This window comes from Panthera tigris, chromosome B1, assembly GCF_018350195.1.
Source record: "Panthera tigris isolate Pti1 chromosome B1, P.tigris_Pti1_mat1.1, whole genome shotgun sequence".
Taxonomy (NCBI): Eukaryota; Metazoa; Chordata; class Mammalia; order Carnivora; family Felidae; genus Panthera; species Panthera tigris.
In genome coordinates, this window is record NC_056663.1 from 85,386,904 (window position 1) to 85,410,553 (window position 23,650).

The 23,650-nt window shown below is 37.4% G+C and overlaps 2 protein-coding genes and 1 long non-coding RNA gene across 3 annotated transcripts in view; 2 read left to right on the forward strand and 1 right to left on the reverse strand.

The window, feature by feature from the left end:
* The window catches only part of CLGN (calmegin), a 56,183-nt gene extending 49,818 nt beyond the window's left edge, over positions 1-6,365 (forward strand). Inside the window, exons 11-15 of the mRNA XM_007091786.2 lie at positions 222-437; positions 1,721-1,846; positions 2,071-2,230; positions 3,304-3,404; positions 5,814-6,365. Of these exons, the coding sequence (XP_007091848.1) occupies positions 222-437; positions 1,721-1,846; positions 2,071-2,230; positions 3,304-3,404; positions 5,814-5,894 (684 nt within the window). The 3' untranslated portion in view covers positions 5,895-6,365. The remainder of the gene's footprint in view (positions 1-221; positions 438-1,720; positions 1,847-2,070; positions 2,231-3,303; positions 3,405-5,813) is intronic.
* A 7,364-nt stretch (positions 6,366-13,729) lies between these two features.
* Positions 13,730-22,527, reverse strand: SCOC (short coiled-coil protein). Its single transcript, XM_015541912.2, is given in 5 exon segments — positions 13,730-13,901; positions 15,805-15,888; positions 16,207-16,278; positions 22,337-22,445; positions 22,447-22,527. Coding segments are annotated over 5 exon segments (489 nt in total). The 3' UTR covers positions 13,730-13,758.
* LOC122237952 overlaps positions 21,582-23,650 on the forward strand; it is a 77,939-nt gene continuing 75,870 nt past the window's right edge. Inside the window, exon 1 of the long non-coding RNA XR_006216763.1 lies at positions 21,582-22,785. This is a non-coding gene — a long non-coding RNA (uncharacterized LOC122237952). The remainder of the gene's footprint in view (positions 22,786-23,650) is intronic.

The following is a 23,650-nucleotide window of genomic DNA, read 5'->3' on the forward strand; positions in this document are numbered from 1 at the left end:
TTTTGGAGTTTAAAGTCAGTTTTATTCATAGGGAATATTGTGTACAGAATGAGAAGAAAAGTTTTTCTTTCCAATGACTTGCTGATGAATTAACATCAGATAAGATTTTCTTTTTTCTCCAAATAGTACTGCTGATTTCATTCAACAGCAACAACTTCTTGAATAGCATTTATAATGACATTATTTTATTTGAAAATGTCTTTAATTATTTTTTCTTCCAGGGAATCTGGAGTCCTCGAAAAATTCCTAACCCAGATTATTTTGAGGATGATCATCCATTTCTTCTGACTTCTTTCCGTGCTCTTGGTTTAGAGCTTTGGTCTATGACCTCTAATATCTACTTTGATAATTTTATTATCTGTTCAGAAAAGGAAATAGCAGATCGCTGGGCTGCAGATGGTTGGGGAGTGAAAATAATGATAGCAAATGCTAATGAGGTACAGTATTTACCATAGAATAATAATAAGACTTCGTCCTGGTTATAGGTTATACAAATGGCCCTAAAAGGTAAATAAATATGTAGTCATTAGTAAATGCCAAAGAAATATACTTAAATAATTTTATGTAGATAAAATAGTTAGCTTTACTATAACTTCATCATGAACTATATAATGAACTGTATGTGTGTACATTTTTCATTCATTAAATTATGATAGCATAATGTGATTTAATTGCTTACTTGCTATTTATAAGGAGACTACTTAATATCTTTGTCACCTTATCAATTCAAGGCCTAAGTAGTAACAGCAATCTAAATATTATTCTTTATTCATTGTAACTACTTTTCACTTAGAGGAGTACAGGGAACTTTAAAATTTATTATTATTAAATTGTGTTCCAGTATTTTTTACCCAAATCTTAACATTATTTAGAAACATTAAGCTAAGTATTTCAACATAATGCATCTTGGAGAATTTATCTTTAAAATCAATTACTGTAAAGAAAAGTACCTCACGTTTGGTTTCTTTGGACATTAGCAAAAGCCATCAAAAGAGTAGGTAAAGAGATTTGCACTTTGAAACTTTCTTAACTAAAGCTTTTAATGAATTTATATTTTATTTTAATAAGAGAAACAATTTCCTTTTGTATGAAATTTGTTAATAAAAAAGAAAACGCAGTAATTCCCAGGTTGATCTTATTAATAAGTTATTTAAAAGTAAAGAATGAGGGGCACCTGGTGGCTCAGTTGGTTAAGCATCCAACTCTTGATTTTGGCTCAGGACATGATCTCGCAGTGTGGGTTTGAGCCCTGCATTGGGCTCTGCATTGACTACGCAGAGACTGCTTCGGATTCTGTGTCTCCCTCTCTCTGTGTCTCTCCCTTGCTCTCTCTCTCTCTCTCTCTCTCTCTCTAATAAATAAATAAATAAAGAGTTATCAGAGCATTATATACTTCTAAATGAAAGAGAATACATCCATAGAGAGGAGTTCTATCCTGAAGTTTACTAAAAAATAAAATTGTCATAATTCTTGCTGGTAAGTTAGTAATTTCTACCTACGTAGTAACATCTTCTACTACAAAGTTTCAAACAGTGATACATGCTAATAGAGTTTAAATTGTGCAGTGCATAAGATGGGAAAATAAAGTATTTTTCGCTTAGAAGTTCATCACTCCTTAATATGAAACACCTACATAAAATAAGTTGTTTTTAATAGACTGCATTTCCTAATGAATGTTCATAAAATCTGAATTTCATGTTTATGCCTATTTCTTCTATAGCCTGGTGTATTTAAACAGTTAATGGTAGCTGCCGAAGAGCGCCCATGGCTTTGGCTCATTTATCTTGTGACAGCAGGGCTTCCAGTAGCATTAATTGCTTTATTTTGTTGGCCAAGAAAAGTCAAGGTAAAGAAATTGAATTTCGTTCAACTTAAAATAAATCTCTTAGTATGCAGGGGTTCTATGAATTGAGCAAGTGATTTCTTAAGAGTAGTAAGCTAAATAAATTTCCTGTAAGTTTTTACTGTGTTCACTATGTTTAATATCAGTTATTGCAAAAAAAAAAAAAAAACTTTTTAAAAAATAGGGCTTTGCTTTCACTAAAAATAGCTTCTGTTAAACTACTACAGAAAAAATATGAAGAGTCAGAGTATAAAAAAACTGACATATGTAAACCACAAACAAAGGGAGCACTAGAGCAAGAAGTGAAGGAAAAGAAAGCCATCCTGGAGAAACCAGTCGACTTGGGAGAAGAAAAAAAGCAAAGTGATGGTGAAAGTCTTGAAAAAGGTAGGATAATGATATCGAGTTATAACAGGAGTCCTTCCCTCCCACCGCCCCCCCCCCAGGGCAAAGTTTGTAAAAAGAGCAGATTATCTAGTAAACAATAGCTGTTGCACTTGCTTATTGTCAAATATGTACCTTCTGAATCCCCAGAAGGTGCATGCCTGGGGCAGAGAGGAGTGATGGCCCCTGGCCTGGGTTTGCACCCTGATAGCCATCTGCTTACAGTTTTTGTTCTCTAAGAAGAAAGAGATTTAGCTATCTTTCAGTTGCTTGGGAGCCTGGATCCAGTGTGTCCTAGCTTTTTGCAGGGACTTTTCTTACCTCCAAGAACATAGATGAGATGGGAGGTACAGAGAGCACAGACTCTGAAGGAGAGGACTAGGTTTAAGGCAGGTGATTGCGGGAACAAATTCAATAGCAAGTCTTTCAGTGGCTGTTGTCTATCAGATAGTCTATCATACAGAATGAGTAATTTAATGTCCCAGAAGGATTGCTGAATTATATGTCTCCTTCCCACCCTACACTAAACTCCTAACGATGTTAGAACTGAAGAACTGAGGCTTTTTGGTGGGTCTCCATTGAGACTTTCTTTCACTCATCTAGGTAGAAATAAAACTATTGATATTTGCCAGGTGTCCCAAGTCAGGTTCCAGATTGAGCCCCCTACAACTTAAATTATGCCTTGTGCACTGTTTTTAACTTAAGAGTTGATGAAAGAGTTGACTTAAAAATCGTACTCTCAAAAAAATACACACACATGTATATTTACATATATTATATATATGACATTGTGTGTCCATATATATACACATACACACAGATATATTTGCTTTTCATATTACATGTAAACTAAATGCTTAAGAATTTCTTAAGCCTGTCCCTTCCCTCAAATATGATGATTTATTTATAAAATATGGTAAAATAATGAGTATTTGCATTAATTTTTAGAAATTTCTAATAGTAGAAATTGCTTTTAAATATTGGAATCTAAATAAATCCCCCTTACTACATTCAATACTTCTCAGTAGCAAAATTCTAATTCAAGTCTTTGCCTGTAATAAAAATCTATATTCTAGAAGAGGAAGGTGAACCTGAGGAAAAGAGTGAAGAAGAAATCGAAATCATTGAAGGACAAGAAGAAGGTAATAAATCAAATAAACCTGGATCAGAGGATGAGGTAAGCAGCTCTTTAATGGAAGACAAACCATTTTTTATGTATGACTGTTATCCATAAACTATTTTAGTAAAAGCAGTCTGGTTTGTGGAGAATTTTTTCCGTGTTTCTCCCAGGTTTCATAGGAGCCTCCATATTGTTTTTAAAATGTATCCATAGGGGCGCCTGGGTGGCTCAGTCGGTTAAGCGTCCGACTTCTCGCGGTCCGTGAGTTCGAGCCCCGCGTCGGGCTCTCTGCTGACAGCTCAGAGCCTGGAGCCTGTTTCAGATTCTGTGTCTCCCTCTCTCTGACCCTCCCCATTCATGCTCTGTCTCTCTCTGTCTCAAAAATAAATAAACATTAAAAAAAAAATGTATCCATAAAGAAGGCAAGAAAATAATTTAATCATCTTAACCCCTGATAAGAAACAGCATAAAGGGTGGGGTTTACAAAATCCAGAGAGCTGCATCTGTAAAATATTATGACTTTATCATTAAAGTATTCTGTTGAAAATGATTATAAACAGACCACTTGAATATTTAAAAGGTAATTCTGTTTATTATAAGACAGTTTTCTTTACACCTATTATAAAAACATTCTTTTTGTCTGGATAATTTATTGCCACATTTTGTAATATTTCATTCATTGGGTAGTTGAGTACTATCTGCCTGATACGGTGGTTTGTTTGTTTTTTTTCAAAGCTTTAATAAACTAGTTTTCCCATTAATTTGATCCGTCTACCCCTTTTTGTATCCTGATATATAACAGAACTTTCCACAGTGCCTCTTTTTAGGCAGTTATGGAATCCGAAACCATCCAGGATATGAGTCAGAACCAGAGCTTTCTCTTTTTGCCCAGCATGTACCAAAGGCCTATTTTCTCTATTTGCTAGCCCTTAGGAGCTACGTGATCTTACCCCAGTCACCGTCCTCACCACCCTCATTACTCAGTGCTGGTAGGGTAAAAGCACAGTTTTGCCTGGTCTACTACATGGGATGACATTAAGTTTCTATTTTGTGAGTTTGAAGAAATCTCTCCAACTTGTTTCATCGTTACCTGTTTTCTAAAGCTTATTCAGTATATATACTTGGTGACTGGTCTTCATTGCCTCTTGAGGTTTTAGGGGAACCTTGGTCTGAATATCTGTATCTAGAGGAAGCTGGGTGAAGATAATTTCCTCCAGGATAGGATTTTAAACAGTCATTGTTTCACCTGTCACTCTCTTAATAATAATACTTGCACTCATTCATTTGAATATGTGTCTAGTTATATTTTGCTTCACAAAATATTTTGTGCACCTTTAAAAATATCTTGGGGCACCTGGGTGGCTCAGTCGGTTTAAGCATCTGGCTTTTGATTTTGGCTCAGGTCACAATCTTACGGTTGTGGGATCGAGTCCCACGTTGGGCTCCATGCTGGGCGTGGAGCTTGGTTAGGATTCTCTCTCTCCTTCTCTCTCTGCCCCTCCCCTGCTTGCTCTCTCGCTTTTAGAAAAATAAAACAAAACAAAACAAAAAACTGAATTCCGTCTTTGTCTTTTATTCTTCTTTTATGTCAGTGAGCTAAAATTAGCCAACTTTTTATATAGTATGACCTTGAAAAGTAGTGTTTTGTTTAACACCATATAATACCTTCATGTTTTTTTTTTTTTTTTTGAGAAGGGGGTGCAAATGAGTGAGAGGCAGAGAGAGAGAGGGAGAGAGAAAGAGAATCCCACAAGGGGCAGAGAGAGAGAGAGAGAGAGAGAGAGAGAGAGAGAGAAAAGCAGGGCTCATGTGAAGCAGGGCTCGAGATCATCCAATGCAGGGCTGAAACTCACAGACTATGAGATCATGACCTGAGCTTAAGTCAGATGCTTAACCAACTGAGCCACCCAGGCGCCCCCTTCATTATTTTATTTTGTTACACGAATTTAATTCATGTATGAATGCTTGTTCTGGAAGGATAAGGAAAGAAAAACCCCAAATTATAAACCTGATGTTTCCTTTTCTGCCTCCTAATTTTTCTCAAAGTACTGTATGCCAGAAGTTCTGAAAAAGTCTCTATAAATCCAGCTCAGCAATTCATTACTTATGGAACTATTGTGATGAAGTTAGTGTTGACTATCCCACAATGAAAATGTCATACAACCTTTAGTTAACTATGACACTGAGATTAAATTCTAAATGATAAAATAAAATCATGAGTAGAGTTGATAGCAGTATTTCTTGTCAGATGCATATTTGGTAAGCAGAGTTATTCTAAAATGTAATCATGCCAAAAGATGAACAAAACACATTAATTTATGTACACATTTTTGATCAGCTTCATGAATTAAAGAACACATATAAGGTAGCGTTTGATTGTTACATTTTAAAGAATAAGAAATATTTACTACTATCTACCAGTTACCCATTGTATGAAAATAAACATTTGCATAATTCTTTCTCCAGATGAAGGAAGCAGATGAGAGCACAGGATCTGGAGATGGGCCAGTGAAGTCAGTACGCAAAAGAAGAGTGCGAAAGGAATAAACTAAATTCAAGTATTTTTAATTCGTGAGCGAGATATTTGGCATTCTAAAATCAGTGTGCCATATCTGAACTTGAGTCACCTGCACATTTTTCTAATACCTAGCAATGTTGTTCTTTCAGACATTTATTTTAGTCTTTCTTTTCAGGAGAAAAAAAAAAAAAAAAACCAAACTTTGAAGTTACCTGGTCTTTGAATTTAGAATAAAAAAGAGTGGCACGTTGTATATCAGATTTAAGAGAATAATGTCATTAGATGTTACAGAGTTTTAATAGTTTGGAGAAAGAAGTTTTGGTTTGTACAGAGCAAAATAATATGCAGCAGCTTCACGGCTATTGGAAAATCAGTTAATGGAATTTCCTCTTAAAACAGCTCGACGACAATATAACCGGCAGTTGTACAACGAAAACGAGAGTGTGTTCTGTTGTACAGAGCTAAACGCAATAAAGTTTCTGTATGCTTGTTTGATTCTATCAACAACTGAAAGTGTCATATGTGGCCCCCATTTGCCTAGTTGTGTCAAATTATAGTTATGGTCCATTGTTCGCTTAAATTATAGATTCCGTTAAAGAGGTGTTTTGTTGACGAGCCAACAAAACAAATGTCTAAGTGTCATTCGTAGAATCACTGGTTAATAGTGCATCGTATTTTACATCTGAATACAAAGATAATAGCTTCATCAAAATAAAATGGTGTACAGATGTTTTTTCAGCTTTTATAATTGTTTTATGCCAGAATGGCTTTTACCCTGCTCAGAAGATTGCTTATGCATACATCGCTCTTGAAAAGAAAATTTAAACATTTTTTCTTTTTTAAATTATACCCTCTTGAATAGGAAAATTATTGAGGGGGGGGCTTGAAATTATTTTCTTTTTTCTTGTCATTAAGAAATTCTAATATCAATTATCATGCTTTGTATTTTTATCTTGCTTTTTTCCTGAAATTCAAATCCATTTTAAGTCTGTTATATCATCTGGCTTCAAAGCTGTCTCTAAGGTAGATAGCAGATACTGCTCCTCTTTTTAAAGTAGTTATCAGAAATCACAGAAGTGCATCATAGTGGAGCTGTGTCATTCCATTTAAAATATTTTAAGAACTTTTTATGTTTGGGGAACAGGTTAGGCCCTTTGGAAGAGGATCTGAATCTTTGAGACCACAGAACCACTTTAATGCTAGCTATCTAGGGAACTAGTTAGGTAATATCACACTAGTTGGGTAGTATTTTGGATTTCTTCATGGACATATACACCCCCATTCTTGGGCAAGCCCCAGCTAAGTTCCCATACAGCCTGCTCCCCAGTAGTATAGTTAGAGCGTATGTATAAGTAAAATGAGTGTCTTACTTCTCTTTTTTACTAAAATTAAGCCAAACAGCCAGTAATACTATTCACTCCTTATTTTAGAGAGTGAAAATAGGTGCTTTATTCTCTTTGCTGTGTACTGACTTTCATAATTTGATGGTAGAAAATCTTAATACATAGTTAACCATATTTTGTATTTATTTAATACTACCTGAACTTTATACAAAAAAACCTGGCAAGGACTCCCTTTCTTACTTTGTATTTGGAATGTCCAAATGAACTAGACATACTGAGTGATTCTAGAGAATGTTTCCAAAAGTAAACCGCTACTTCAGGACATAAATCCTTCCGTAAGTTTATGGAAACCTTCTAGCCTAACAAGTGTCTTGTATGTGAACATTTATTTCTAAATATTGAGTAAAGCTTTTTTTTTTTTTTTTTTTTTTTTTTTTTTACTTTCTTGGTTGCAGATTCATTTTAACTTCAGTGTTTGGTTAAACCCCATGAGCTTGCAGTGCTAACATCTGAGCAACCAGTTTTGCCAGCTCACTCTTACTTCCTGTGGCTGTACCCTCCGTGGATGTATCATGGCTGATAGGTTTAACCAAAACTTAAACCCGTACAAACATGTGTACCAGATCCATGCAGTAGACAAAGCATTGAGTCTTCCTTAATAACAAGATGGCTTTTTTCCTTTTACCATCCTAATCTGACTTTGTTTAAAAATAACTTAAATTTTATCCTTTTCTCTAATAAAGAAAAATAAGTGTATTTTGCTTTTCTTTATTTTAGTTGGCCTTTTTAGAGGCTTTTTAACTTGACCAGGCTAAAATAGATTCCTTTTCCTTGAATACCTTTTTTTTAAAAGTTTTTTTTTTACGTTTATTTAGAGGGAGAGAGGGACACAGTGGGAACAGGGTACGGGCAGAGAGAGGGAGACACAGAATCTGAAGCAGGCTCCAGACTCTGAGCTGTCAGCACAGAGCCTTACGTGGGGCTCAAATCACAAACCGTGAGATCACGACCTGAGCCAAAGTCGGGTGCTTAACCGACTGAGCCACCCAGGTGCCCTGTCTCTCTTAGGATTCTTAAACAAACTTGAATGTAATGATATTTTCTGTTCTTTCATAATTTGCAAGTGATCTTAAGTAATCTCTTTGTCTTTGCTGGTAATTTTGATAATTTCAGATTGAAGAAATACCTGCAGACAACCACTAGAGGGTGTTACCTCAAAAGAGAGAAAAACAGTTACTGGGAAAAGTGAAGAAAGGTTTTACTTTCTAAAGAATTAAGATCAATTTTGCTTTGCTTTGGACTGCAAAGTTAATTTTGGATTCTATAATTCACCTCTCATTTATCTTTTGGAAAAAGGACTAGATCAAACGGAAGAGTAATGGACAGGAACAGAAATGTGACACTATAAACTGGTGGGGGTTACATGTTTAGATGATTTTGGTTACTTTTCTGCAAAAATTTTTGTTGCTACACATACAATTCAAAAAAGTCAAAAAAAATCTGTGAAAAGCAAAAGTGTTTTCATTTTTGACACCAAAATTCATTTGGCAACCAAACCTGACCTCCCTGACAGGCTTTTTATGGCATTTATCATGCTTATTAAATTCATATATTTGATACAAAAATGTAAATGTGTTGGATTACAAGTGCTGCCTAAAACAATATAATACTTTATGAAATCTGAAAAAGTCCAATTTCTGAAACATCTAGTCCCAAGAATTCCAGATAAGGGATTGTGATCTATAGTTAACTTGCTACAAATAAAGTCCAAAGGGAATACAGAGAGGACAAATTCTAGATAGAATATTATCAGTATTGAGGGAAGTCCCACTGGGGGCCACTGAGGAAAAGGGATATGCTCATTTTCCCTGCCAATCATCACTCCACCGGCATTTACACTAGAAGTATTACAGAAAAAAGTATCCTGACACTTGTTAAGACAGTGAGGAAGACGGTTCTAGCTACAATAGGTGCCCAAGACTGTCAGAGTAGGGGAGAGATACTTTGCTCAACTCCAAATACAGTAAAGATGGCTGGCAATTTAAAGTCATTGAGCAGAATGCGGGGAGGGTTCATAGATGGAAAACTGCTAAGAGGAGACACCAAGAGTAGGGGAATGCTTGCTAAACTGACTTAATGCGATTCTTGCTGGAGGCAGACCAAGGTGATCAGATACAGAGGGTGGGGCGGGGGAGGGAATCCTAAATTGACTTAGCAGGATTCTTTTGGAAACTGGCAATAGGCCAAAGACAGGGCCTATGAGAGGCCCAGTTGAAAAGGTCTGCTTAAAATTTGGTCAAAGAGAGTCTATGTCAGAAGCTAGACACAGTTCCTGTGCACATCTATATTTCTTTTTTTTTTTTAATTTTTTTAATATATGAAATTTACTGTCAAATTTGTTTCCATACAACACCCAGTGCTCATCCCGAAAGGTGCCCTCCTCAATACCCATCACCCACCCTCCCCTCCCTCCCACCCCCGATCTACCCTCAGTTTGTTCTCAGTTTTTAAGAGTCTCTTATGCTTTGGCTCTCTCCCACTCTAACCTCTTTTTTTTTTTCTTTCCTTCCCCTCCCCCATGGGTTTCTGTTAAGTTTCTCAGGATCCACATAAGAGTGAAAACATACGGTATCTGTCTTTCTCTGTATGGCTTATTTCACTTAGCATCACACTCTCCAGTTCCATCCACGTTGCTACAAAGGGCCATATTTCATTCTTTCTCATTGCCACATAGTACTCTATTGTGTATATAAACCACAATTTCTTTATCCATTCATCAGTTGATGGACATTTAGGCTCTTTCCATAATTTGGCTATTGTTGAGATGCACATCTATATTTCTAATACAGAAATTGATAGCCTGAAGTAGGATACTGTTACAAGAAAAACAATGTATAGCATTGATTTACCATTCACACGACAAGCAGGTAGGACTTGTATTTCAGGTAACATTTTTAAAAAATATTTTTATGTTTATTTCAGAAAGAGAGTGCATGCAAGTGGGGGGAGGCAGAGATAGGGAGGCAGAGAATCCCAAGCAGGCTCCATGCTGTCAGCACAGAGCCTGACACAGGACTTGAATCCACAAACCCACAAACTGGGAGACCATGAGCTAAGCTGAAATCAAGAGTCAGACGCTTAACCGACCAAGCTACCCAGGCTCCCCTCAGGTAACATTTTGTCACCTACTGAGATGATAGCTCTATGGGTAGCAGTTGGAAAAGTCAGAATGTACAATGAATTGCCTGGTCCTTGGTGCTTTTAGCAAGGCATCACAAGAAAGAATTTACTAGTCTCTAAGCAGAGATGGAATAAACACCAGTATTAGGAACCTCAAAGGATTAGAAGAGCCAAGTGCCTCTGTACCCTGAATAACAAAAAAGGATTGTTTTATTTTTGAGGTGCGGGAGGTGGGGGTGGTAAGCCCAGCAAGACCTCCCCGCCACTTGGTTAAGCCACACAAAGGGATCCAGGCCTGCGGTGATAATCTGGGTGTAGCATTCCCAGAGCAGTCTTATTTTCAGTTGGTCTCAAGGTAGCCTCCATTAAAGAGAGGCAGGGTCCTGTGATGAAAAATACTTTTGAGAATTTGGTCTAGAAAAGTGCTTAATTGTGGTTCCTAACAGGTGAAACTAGAACTGTATAGACCAAAAAGCTACATTTTTGTGGGAATTTTGCCGCCAAAGAAATGTGAGCGTGGCCTTAAAACAATGGGCACCAAGCTCATGCCAGCAGTAAGTGGACTGTTTTCACGTCTCCCATAAAGGGCACACTCCTAGCCTCTACTTAGAGCCGTGGAGGGAAATGGATAAGGAATAATTTTCCAGACTGGAAGCCATTGAGGGTAATAAACAAGGGACCCCCTTGCCAGAGAGCAGAATCAGGGTCTCATCAAGGAACTTCCTTCTCCACCATCAGAGACAGACTCTTCTCAGGGTCTCCCAGGAATATCCCACAGTTGGTTTGAATCAATACATTTCCCTTTATTCCTCTTTCCAAGTTGAGAGTTTTTATTTGGGTTTCCTGACCTCACCACACCATTATAAATGGGAAGAAGTGAGGGTGAGAGCAAATAATTTGCCCATCAGTTTAGAAGTCGTCACACTATTTAGAAGCCACATCTAAAACTGATGGACCTTAATAGAGATCCTGGATTTTGAGCTGAATCAGTAACTGGTGAGGACGGGTTGAGTATGTTCTTTGTGCAGGAAGAAGGTTGTGCACAGAGACTTAATAGCAAGAGAAAAGGGCTACGGCTGTGGCTGCGAGTTGCTACCAAAATCCTCTATGTGCTTCTATGGTAAGAAAGTTGTAGCTGGAATATGGCTTCCAGCCAAAGACTACATTTCTCAGCTTCTCCATCTAGATGTAATGAAGTCTCCATGCCATTGGAATGTGGGAAAACCTACGTGCCAACAGGCCCAACACTTAAAACCTTGCAAATGTGTCCCATGAAGCCATGTCTGAAAATGGCAGAGCTATCCTCCATTCAAGCCCCCGAGTCATTATGTGGAACAAAGTCCACTAGCTTGCAATGCTTACCTCACAACCGTTAGTTGGGAGAAAAACTTCTATATTATCAATGCATTCTTGCTACAGGAGCTTAGCCTAACCTAAACATTACAACCACCTTTTCCCTGACAATCTTGGATCTTCCTCTGAATTCTTTGCTTTTATTTTAAAAATTAATGTACAGGGACACCTGGGTGGGCTCATTTGGTTAAGCATCCAACGTCGGCTCAGGTCATGATCTTGTGGTTTGTGAGTCTGAGCCCGCGTCTGGCTCTGTGCTGAGAGCTCAGAGCCTGGAGCCTGCTTCAGATTCTGTTGTCTCCCTCTCTCTCTGCCCCTCCGCTGCTCATGCTCTGTGTCTCTCTCTCTCAAATATAAACAAACATTAAAAAAATGTTTTTAAAAATAAAAATCAATGTATAATATCCTCTAACATTTGTTTTAATAAAAATATTCCCCTAAACATAAAGTAACTGGTGCTTAAATAAGATATGCTACTTATCCTGTAGCTTTGAACAACCCTGGATACACCACTACGTCATTATACACACCACAGTTACTATATTAACACACACACAATCTCTGAAACAGGTTTTTATTAAACAGTAAAGCAAAACTGGAACACAAGTTTAAATGTTTGTAAATTAGGTCACAAAAGGGATGCAAAATGTTTGCAGTATAACTATTATATTCATACAGCTAAAGTCATTCATTGAATCTTACACCAATACAAACGTTAAGATTATTCCATGATTAAAAGTAGCCCAAATCTAATAACCAAAACTATATTAGTGGATCTCTCTTCCTATTTAACATCTTAACATTACTTCTGATATCAATTTTCTTACCAAATGGAATCTACAAACTAAATTTCTTGAAACTGTCAAAGAGTGACTAAAACTCTGCAAACCAAGTAGTTAGGTTTACAGAAAATTCTGGGGAAGTAGTGAGATTAAAATACTGAGAAAATATCACTTAGTATACACGTAAAACTCCTCCATTTTGTTCATGATTCTGACACTAATACACTCTCAAGGGATTTTGCAAAAGTTGATGTGCTGGGTACCACAAAGAAACCGTGAGACTAAACTCTTTGTAACTGTTCTCTTCTAGATGTGGTTGACCTAAGGTTAGTCACATTTAATCTACTTTCATATTCATATATTCCCCAAAAGATACCGTCTGTGCCACAGATCACACGAATCTGGAGTGAAAACATTTGGAGCTGGTTACTACTGTTTGCCCAGTGCCTTTCCCATCCCATTTCTGTTCTATTTCAAACATATAACCGGAGCTCATCTTTTCAGATACCAAGTGCATTAGCTGTGCAAAAGGAAGTTTTTAACAACAGACCTTCCCAATTTGATAACTCAGTTGCAAAGGAAAGTCTTCATATTTATGGCCTCTGTTTTCAATCAATTAAAGACAAACCAACAATCCTATCTTATTACTAACTATGACAAGCCCTAACTGAGAAAGTGTCTTATTTTGGTTAAGTTTCAACAATTCAAGCTCAGGTTACTCTCACAGATGATTAACTATTAAAATTACTTTTACAAATGTGAAACCAATTTTTTCCTTAGGGGAAGGGAAATGGGAAGGAAGAAGCAAATGGAGAAGAGGCACAACATGGTAGACAGGGTACATAAAGCTGTGCGTTCAGTACATGATTTTGGTCACTTTTCACAACACGGTGGTTATTTTCTTGTATCTCTTAATATGCCTATAATAAAAGACAGTGCTAAACCTGTAAATCAAAGCAAATTTGATAAAACATTCATTTTCAAGTTTCATAAATATATGCATTTCTAATTATAAAGTCTCTACAATACATTAGCACATTTTCATAGACTAACATATTATACACAAGCTCATGGAAGTCTTCTGTTATGCTCTTAATTTTGCCTAGATCTGATATTATCTTCATAAATATTCAATTAAGCCACAAACAAAAGTACTATAACTTTTTGAACCTATCCAAGTTTTAAAGAAAAAAAGATCAGCAGCAATTCCATAAAACAGAAGGGATGTCAATCCCTTACTTTCTTTTGCTTTTTGTGTCAGTTGTTTGAAAAACACTAGAAGCTGACATGAGGTTTTCTATATATTGTCCAAGAACTTGGTTTTCTGATTTTAGCTTCAGATTTTCTTCCTTAACTGCATCTACTCTTGCGGAGAGGTCTATATTAAAAATAAAAAAGCCCATTATCAATAAAATAATGGCAATGACTCCGTATCATAAAAGACTTAAGATTCATTCTTAAGATAGATAACATGATCTTTAAATTTTCTGTTTTTAAATTCAAGTAACTTTAGAATTCAGGTGAACAAAGTAAACTGAGTGCCGGTCAATAGCTGAAATTCTTAAAAAGTGATTTCACATTAGACTAAATGTTATTCTTGGTAAACAGCATTTATGTTGAGTGGTTATTTCTTTAAATGGTTATTTCTAAAAAGTACAGATTCAGTTTTTTCACCAAAATGTGAATTTTGGTTCATGCCTTAACATAAAAACTAACATGTTTGCTAGAAACGCTTCAGAAAATGTGGTAGGCAAATACAACTTGCTTTATACACGGACTATAGAAAGTCAGTTTCCAAGCAATGAAATATTTTGCATTTTTACCTTAGTAAGAAATTCAAAAGACACAGTTCCTAATGATCAAATAAAACATCACCTCCATTCATTCACTTAACAACTAAGTATTGGGTGCCCTCTAAGAGTCAGGCACTGTTCTAGAGGCAACAGTAACAAAACCCCTTGCCTTCCCAGAGCTTACATTCTAATATGCATGTGAACACATGTGCATTTAGGGGGTCCCAAGTAAAAGGAAAAAAAAGAAGGGTAAGAGTGGTAGGAAGCAAAAGGGAAGTTGCCCTTTGAAATTTTTTTTAATGTTTGTTTATTTTTGAGAGAGACACAGACAGAGAGCGTGAGCAGGGGAGGGGCAGAGAGAGGGAGACACAGAATCCGAAGCAGGCTCCAGGTTCTGAGCTATCGGCCCAGAGCCCGACTCAGGGCCCGAACTCACAGACCGTGAGATCATGACCTGAGCTGAAATTGGATGCTCAACTGACTGAGCCACCCAGGAGCCCCTGAAGTTGCCCTTTTATATAGTATAGTCAGGGATAGCTATTTTGATAAAGGGAATTTGACCAGAGACCTAAAGGAAGGAAATGAGCCATACAGAACGCAAACACCTAAGGGAAAGATTCAAGCCCCTAAGTAGAAGCATATGCTGAAAGAACAGCAAGGAGGCCAGTGTCTGAGGCAGAATGTATGAGGCAGACAGTGTGACATGACTGACTCTGAAAGGTAAAAAGTAACAGGTTTCCAGAGAGTAACCTGGCTTTTATTAACTGTGAAATAGGAAGCCAGTGAAATGACATGATCTGCTCACCCTGCTGTTACAAAAGAAAAAAAAAAAAAACCCACAACCTCTTAATTTCACTAAAAACCGGGATGTTTCAGGACACCCGGGTGGCTCGGTTGGTTGAACATCCAACTTTGGCTCAAGTCACAATCTCAGGGTTTGTGAGTTTAAGCCCCACATTGGGCATGCTGCTGTCAGTGCAGAGCCTGCTTCAGATCCCCCGTCCCCCTCTCTGGTTCTCCCCTGCTCACTCTCGCACTCCCTCTCAAAAATAAATAAACATTAAAAAAAAAAAAGATGTTTCACTGGTAGTATTAATTTTATGCAAGACATTTAGAAAATGAAAACAAACCTCAGATCAATTTACTTTTAATCTCTGAAGCTAAAACACTTTTTATTTTAATATAAGCTTTATTAAAGTGGACTTAGTAATAACACAATGCTTAAAAGGGGGCTCTCATGTAATAAACAGCATTACCTTAAACCCAGAGGGATGCATAAGAACACTATTTGACTTTCTCATTGAAGCACACCTCTTCTTTAAAATCACCAGCCAAAGATGCAGGCAGGAGGGGGAAAACATTATCGAAATGGACTTTGAAGTTTATACTTTCAAAAACTGGGGGCACGGTAACAAAATTTAGCAACATAAATGCTTACAATTTCAACTATAGGATGTTATTCAAGAAAACTACAAAATGGAGGCTCACCTTCAAGTGTGTGTTGAAGTTCCAACACTTGGTTAATAAGTCGCGTTTTTTCCTCCAGTTCCACCTGATTTTCAGCATCAACTGCTGTAATACAAAGGTTTGCATTTCCTATTAACGTTAGGTACCATTTGTGTAGTGCAGCACTTAAAGTCGTACAAAATGTTTCATCTTTGTTATCTTACTTGCCTTACACAAGAACCCTGTAAAGGAAAAAGTTATATGCCCACATGGCAGATATGTTTTGCCAACATCAATTCTTTCTAGAACTAGACAGTATATAAGTCAGTAAATTAGCCAAATCCAACCCTTCTAAATATTGCTTCTCTGTTCTTTCTGTTGCTCTATGAAGCCAAAAGCATCCACAAAACCAGGAACATACAAAAAGGAAAATAAAGAACATACCATCCATGTCAGCATTCATCATCTCGGGTAACAAACTTTTGGGCCTTGGATACAAAATCCTTGATGAATCGTCTGCAATAAGAAAAAGAAACAGACACATATAGCAATAACATACCATTGTACATTTATCAAATTTTTTTAAAGGAGATAATGATCAATAGTAGTAAAGTTATGGAAGAACAAATACAAAATATTAGACACAAATTTTAAATATGTATCTTCTTAGAAAACAGTATGGTAATAAATTACACTCATAAAAACATTTAAATATTTTCTACTAAGCAATTTTGCTCTTGGAAATTTAGCCTAAGGAAAATTACAAAGAAGGAAAAATTATACACATAAAATCTTCACTTCAACCTTATTTACAACGCACCAAATTGGAAACAACATAAACTGTCCATTCAGTCTGTAATTACTGTAGTTTCTAATTGAGTGGGTACTAAAAATAATTAGGATGACTATAATAACATAGAAGAATGTTTATAAAATGGTGTATTCATTGATGTAAATCATGTAAAATATACATAAATACAAATAAAGAGAACAGCAAAATGAAAAAAGCTCTTCTATTAAGGATGATAATAGGGATGAAAACAAATGTGTTTAAAAATACTTTTCATCATTAAAGTATTATTTTATATATACTGTTTAAAACTTTTTATTGATAACGTTCAAGAGAAAAATACTAGTTACCTGAAACATTAATGTGGGATAAATGAAAATATCAACCTGTTACATCCTAGTTAGAGTTAAAACAAATTAATTAGGATGTGAATAAGTAAAACATTAACATTTTATTGTTCCTATAAAAGGTTTCAAAATATTAAAGCATAAAATTCTTATGAAATACGTTGTGCTCTATAGCTAACATTCATTTCATATTCAGTGTGTTCAAGAGTTATTAAATAAACCAGATTATTACTGGTCACCAATCTAATCTACTCACTGAAGCAATTTAGACCTGTCAATATTGTTACTCTTTCAACAAATTATTTATGGAGCACCTCTTATACCCAAAACATTGTTATGCTTCCATATACTAAACAGTGGAACCCAGACCTACTGAACAAGGATGTCGACATTCTAGAACTAGAATCACATTAAAGAGTTTTCAGATACTGGCATGAATGTGAAGATAAAATGCTCAGTGTACGTACATATGAACTATCTCTGAAATAAGACATCACGTATTATTCTAAAAAAGAAAGACATTAAACATCCTACACATAGCATTATTAAAGAATTAACTAGCTACAAATGATGTAAAATTGATTTAATGCTTAATAAATCTACTCCCAAGTCTTCGGGCATCTTTCTACTTCTCTAGAATTAGTTACTCTCCCCTTCATATCTTATTCACATGGTTTTAATTCTCAGGTTCTTTGTACTTCAGAGAAAGTTGACACATATATTTGTGATATATGTACGTGTTATATACATATTACATGTGCATTATATATATACATACATATGTAATATATGTACATATGTAATATACATATAAAATTTCTCTGAAGTGCAAGGAACCTGAGAATATATACGTGATTAAATACATATTAATAATATATACACATAATATGTTAATATGTAATATGTATCAGTACATCTACATAAATCCAGGTAGACTAGTTACTAAAAATCTTTTTAAAAATTATTTATTTATTTATTTTAAAGTTTCATTTATTTTGAGAGACAGTGTGCATGCATGCGTGAGTGGGGTAGGGGCAGAGAGAGAGAGAGAGAGAGAGAGAGAGAGAGAGAGAATATCTCAGGCCCTGCCCCATCAGCATGGAGCCAGATGCAGGGCTCAAACTCAGAAACCAGGAGATCATGACCTGAGCGGAAATCAACAGTTTCACACTCAGCTGACTGAACCACCCAGGCGCCCCCCAAAATTATTTAAATTATTCAACTTACTATAATATGTGAAGCCCACACTTCAAAAATTATCCGTCTCCATTCAATCACCAACGTATCTCTTTACAATCGAAGAGGAAGAGTGTTAACAGTGAAAACTTTATTTGACACTTGCAATTTTCCTACCATTTCAACCACTGACCTGGCTAACACAGGTCTGGGAGGGATGACCTAGGCCACAGCCAAAAGCAAAAGTGATCTTGAGAGTACTCAGCCAACAATAGCCGGCAGCTTGGCTATTTCCCCTGCTAAATAATATATAAAAAGTACTTCAAATTTCTAATATTTGCTTTTAAAAATACAGCTAAAACAAAATTTTCATGACAAATGAGAAGCGTTGTAAGATACATAAGCCAAGGAACAAATAATCATGCAATCAATACAAATGACTTTGATATCAGATTTCGTATAGGGATATGGTATATTTTTCCTGCTTATGTTTCAATCTAACACGAAAAGTAAAAAGTCTACAAAAGCAAACTGTTCCAAACTGATCAATGTAATCATGAAGCCAGTTTCTGAAATTTTGGCCACATGTAAACCAAACAATAGAAAATCTTTGTATGGTTTATCAACAGTTTGACTTCATCTGAAAAAATGAAGGAAAAAAAGGCAGAAAAATGGGGTGGAGGGGGATTAGAGGAAAAATGAAGCTTAGAAACACACACTAAAGACTGGGGTGGAGTCAATACCACAGAAGCCAGGCAGGCACAAGGACAGTGCTATGGGATCGACAACACAACCTGAGAGAACACCATTCATATCACAGTCCATGTAAGACTGCACTTGAGGCTTGCACAGTGCAAAATCTGCCCTACTGTATGTGGCAGCCTTGTACAAAAGGGTATTCATGATTCTTTAATAAAAGAGACAGGAGTATTGCCAGCTGCCTCTGCACAACAACAAAAAAGACAAATAAAATTTTCTATTATTATGATATGATTAAATAGGCTGGCCTCAAAATGCTTTCTTGCATATATTCAAGTTATTTCAGTAAATTTAGAGTAACAAACTGATTTATTTTATATATAAGATCAGAAGGTTCATTGAGCTCTTTGTATCAAAGCAATTTAGCCACAGATTTTTTCTTTCAAAATAAGATCAATCTTCAAACTTCATGATGTCTACATTAGCACATTAGACTGAGTTTTTCAACTATAAAATGTTTTTTAATCTATAGCTGCTATCCATATAAATCCAATTTCATGTGAAATGCACTTTTTAGAGTTCACTGTCAATTCTTCTGTTCCTATACATAAATGCAAATCTGATGTGAAAAGAAAATCCAGACCAAAGTATCTCAAGTGTGAGGACACTGAAATGAATGTGGGGTGCTAAGGCTGATCTGTTTTTCCTAAGGCTGCCTTAGTTCCAAAATGATTACGGTTCTGAGACTTGTCAGCTCTGACTCAAGCCTAGATTGGATATCAGAAGTGTTTCTCAAAAATTGCAGTAAATTTTCCAAGGGATGCAAGTGCTGATGCATAGGGGCACTTGTACCCCAATGTTTATAGCAGCACGCTCAACAACAGCCAAATTATGGAAAGAGGCTAAATGTCCATCAACTGATGAATGGATAAAGAAATTGTGGTTTATATACACAATGGAGTACTACATGGCAATGAGAAAGAACGAAATATGGCCTTTTGTAGCAATGTGGATGGAGCTGGAGAGTGTGATGCTAAGTGAAATAAGCCATACAGAGAAAGACAGATACCATATGTTTTCACTCTTATGTGGATCCTGAGAAACTTAACAGAAGACCATGTGGGATAGGAAGGAAAAAAAAAAAGTTAGAGAGGGAGAGAGCCAAAACACAAGAGACTCTTAAAAACTGAGAATAGGGGCGCCTGGGTGGCGCAGTCGGTTAAGCGTCCGACTTCAGCCAGGTCACGATCTCGCGGTCCGTGAGTTCGAGCCCCGCGTCAGGCTCTGGGCTGATGGCTCGGAGCCTGGAGCCTGTTTCCGATTCTGTGTCTCCCTCTCTCTCTGCCCCTCCCCCGTTCATGCTCTGTCTCTCTCTGTCCCAAAAATAAATAAAACATGTTAAAAAAAAAAAAAAATTAAAAAAAAAAAAACTGAGAATAAACTGAGGGTTGATGGCAGGTGGGAGGGAGGAGAGGGTGGGTGATAGGCATTGAGGAGGGCACCTTACAGGATGAGTACTGGGTGTTGTATGGAAACCAATCTGACAATAAATTTCATATTAAAACCAAAACAAAACAAAACAAAACAAATTGCAGTAAATTTTGATGCCTATCTTCATCTAGCCTTGGTCAGTGGAAGAGAACCTAGAACTATTTTGATAATTTAAGTCCTGGATGTAAAAGGTATGGAGAGAACAAGGGTCAGGAAGTGTGACAAACATTAGGATGGACCCATCTTCCATGCCCACACACTTGTGACCAAAGACTACTGTTCTACCAAAGTAGACCTCTACCTTCTTTTATAGTACCCTGAATAGTACCACTGTTAAGAGGCAGTGTAGCACAGTGATTAAGAACATAAATTTTTATTACCTGTATTTAAATCCTAGCTCTGCTATTTATAAGCTCTGGAACCTCAAGCAAGGTTATACCTCAGCCTCAGTTTCCTCATCTGTAAAATGAGGATAAGAGTATATACCTCATAGTTTTGTTGTCAAGAATTTAACGAGTTCATATATATAGCATGCTTGCAATGGTACCTTGTACAAAGAAGGTATTGAATAATATTAGCTGTTATCTTCTCTCCCTTTTGACTCTAATTCAGGCCACAAAAAGAAATTTTGGAAAAATCATCTGGTCTAGCTGCCGCATTTCACAAATAAACCAAGGCCAAAAGTAATAATGGCTTACCCAACATCACAAAATCACAAAAGTAGTTACTGCCAGAGCCAGGAGTACCCAGGCTAGTTTTTTCCACCATACCATTCCAGGTATGCTCACATCTGAGACCTAAGATTTTGAGAGTTAAGACTGAAATGCAACCAACTTTTCTGCATCTAAAACTGACTGTGCGTTAATCAACTAAATGCTTTACATATATTATTAGTTCGTATTCATCAAATCAACAGGGCATCGTAATTTATGTTTGTGGATGCTGTATCTCAGAAAGGCTATGTATCTGCCTTAGACTTCACAGCCAACGTTTGTACCAAGAATTTGAAGGCAGGTCTAACTATAACGTTCCTGCTTTTCCACTATATAATGGAAAAAAACTTTAATAACAGCCCTAATCTCAGTTTTCCAAATATTTTGCAATCTTTGATGTTAAATCCCTTTGATATTTTACTAAGCAACTGAAGATAAATTTCATTCCCTTCAAGCTGTATCAACTTTCAACATGAGTTTATCTGTTCAGGCTCCTTCAAGTTCTGAATTGTTCTGGTTAGATAAATGCAGTCTGAGATTCTACAAGATTAAGGAATTGATTTGATCGGTCCAATGAGGACAGGAACGGAAGCTAGAGTCCCAGAGAATGACTAGCTACCGTGAATTTAATCAAAGGGTACGGCAACAATATACAGGCACAGCTTTGGATCTTCAGGTACAGACTTACGGTGTCGGCAGCACAGCATTTTAACATTGTTACGTCATAGTAGTGGTCTCGCTACATTGTATAACAAAAGTCCTGCCTTTCAGAAATGTATCTTCTCTCTCCTTTTCAATCCTAACTCCCCAAAACTTGCTCAGCAGGACCCTAAAGCCCAAGTAGAAACTAACCCGGGAGCTGCTTTCAGCCCCTGGAAAGCTGTCGCCAAGCCCTTATTTATCGCTCACTCGCCACCCTCCCCGCCTTGGCATCCTCTCCCCACAACCTGCGGGCTCTCGGCAGAGCACCCACGGACTAGTCCAGGCGTGCCAGGTCCCATTCCACCCAAACGCCCCTCCGCCGTCCCAATCAGGGCGGGAGGCTGGACAACGGCCTTCGACTCAGAAGAGACGGTGAGAAGGCGGCAGAACGTCCGCCTCAGAGATGAAAGCAGCCCCTCCCCAAAGGAACCTTTAGGCTCAATAATGAGAAGATGAGACGGAGGTTGCGCAGGGGCTCTGCAGACAGCCAGGCCTCCGCCGCCCACCAAATGCCCAGGCCCGAGGCCGCTCTTCCCGGGCCCCTGGTGCGCCGGATCGCGTCCAGTCTACCCCGCCCTCCAGGCCCTTGGCTGTACCGTGGCCGCAAACTCCAATAGCCCGGGGCCAGGCCCTCCGCCGCCCAAGACTGTCCTCACCTGCCGTTGGAGGCGCTGGGAGTGGGAGGGATAGGGAGGACGCCTCAGGCCCCAACACTTTCACCAACCGGTACCGGCAGCTCCGCCCTCTGCGCCCACAGAGCGTGCGCGGAAACGGGAGTCCCGCCCTGTCCCGCCCCGTCCTGCCCCGTCTCCCACCAATCCCCACTCAAGAAGGCACGCCTGCGCATTAGCTGTACGACGCCCCAATCGTCCTTTGTCGAAGCCCAGGGATCCACCTTTTGCCATAACAAAAGGACGTTGGCATCCAATCAGGATTGAGGCTGATGTGGGCGGGTCCAGGAAAAGCAACACCCAATGGCAGTACAGAGGCGAAGTTAGGCGTGAGAAAGCCAGTCCCAGGAAAGCAGCCCTTCAGTCTCAGCAGGAGCCTGAAAATTGGGGTCAGAAATCCAGTGTGGAAAATTCTGACAGCTGTCAGGAAGGAGGTTGGTAAAACCAAATGCTGGGGGAGAGAGAAATCATTCAGATTTAAGAAAAGGGTATTTGTGGGCGTGAAAGATAGATAAAGCCAGTATAATACTGTAGTACCTCAATTCAAAAAGCAAACTTTTCCATATTTTTAAATTTCCCAAATACCCCTAGTGGATTGTTCCTCTCCACCTCCTTTCCAAACGATTATTAAATCCATAGTGCACCTGACCATTTAATAATATTTTAGAATTGAGAAAATACTTTAACAGTACTTTGACATATAGAACTTTCGCTCACCTTCTCTCATTTTGATTCTCACAGCAACCCACAGAAAGAAACTGAAGCTTAAGAATAAATAAATGTCTTGCTCAAGGTCATACATTCAGTGTGAAATGCTGTGGCCAGGCTTTGGGATGTAATGTAATCTGGCTTGATAGCATTCATTGATATCTAGCACTTGACACAAAGCAGCATCCTGCTTGTGTTTAATATTTGTGAGTACAGGGTAGTAATACCATATTGTTTTGGCTCTGGCACATTCTCCTGAGTTGTAGAGGTGAGCCTATGTCTGCCTGTTTCTTGATTTTTCACTTAGGGTTCAGTTTGCTGACATACCGCCTTAATCCTTTTAAGAATATATATATATATATATATATATATATATATACACACACACACACACATATATGTGTATATATATGTATATACACATATATATGTGTGTGTGTATATACACACATATATATGTATATATACCTAAAAATATACATATATATTATACATAATATATGTATATATACATATATACATATATACATATACATAATACATATATATGTATATATACATATATACATATATATACATATACATAATACA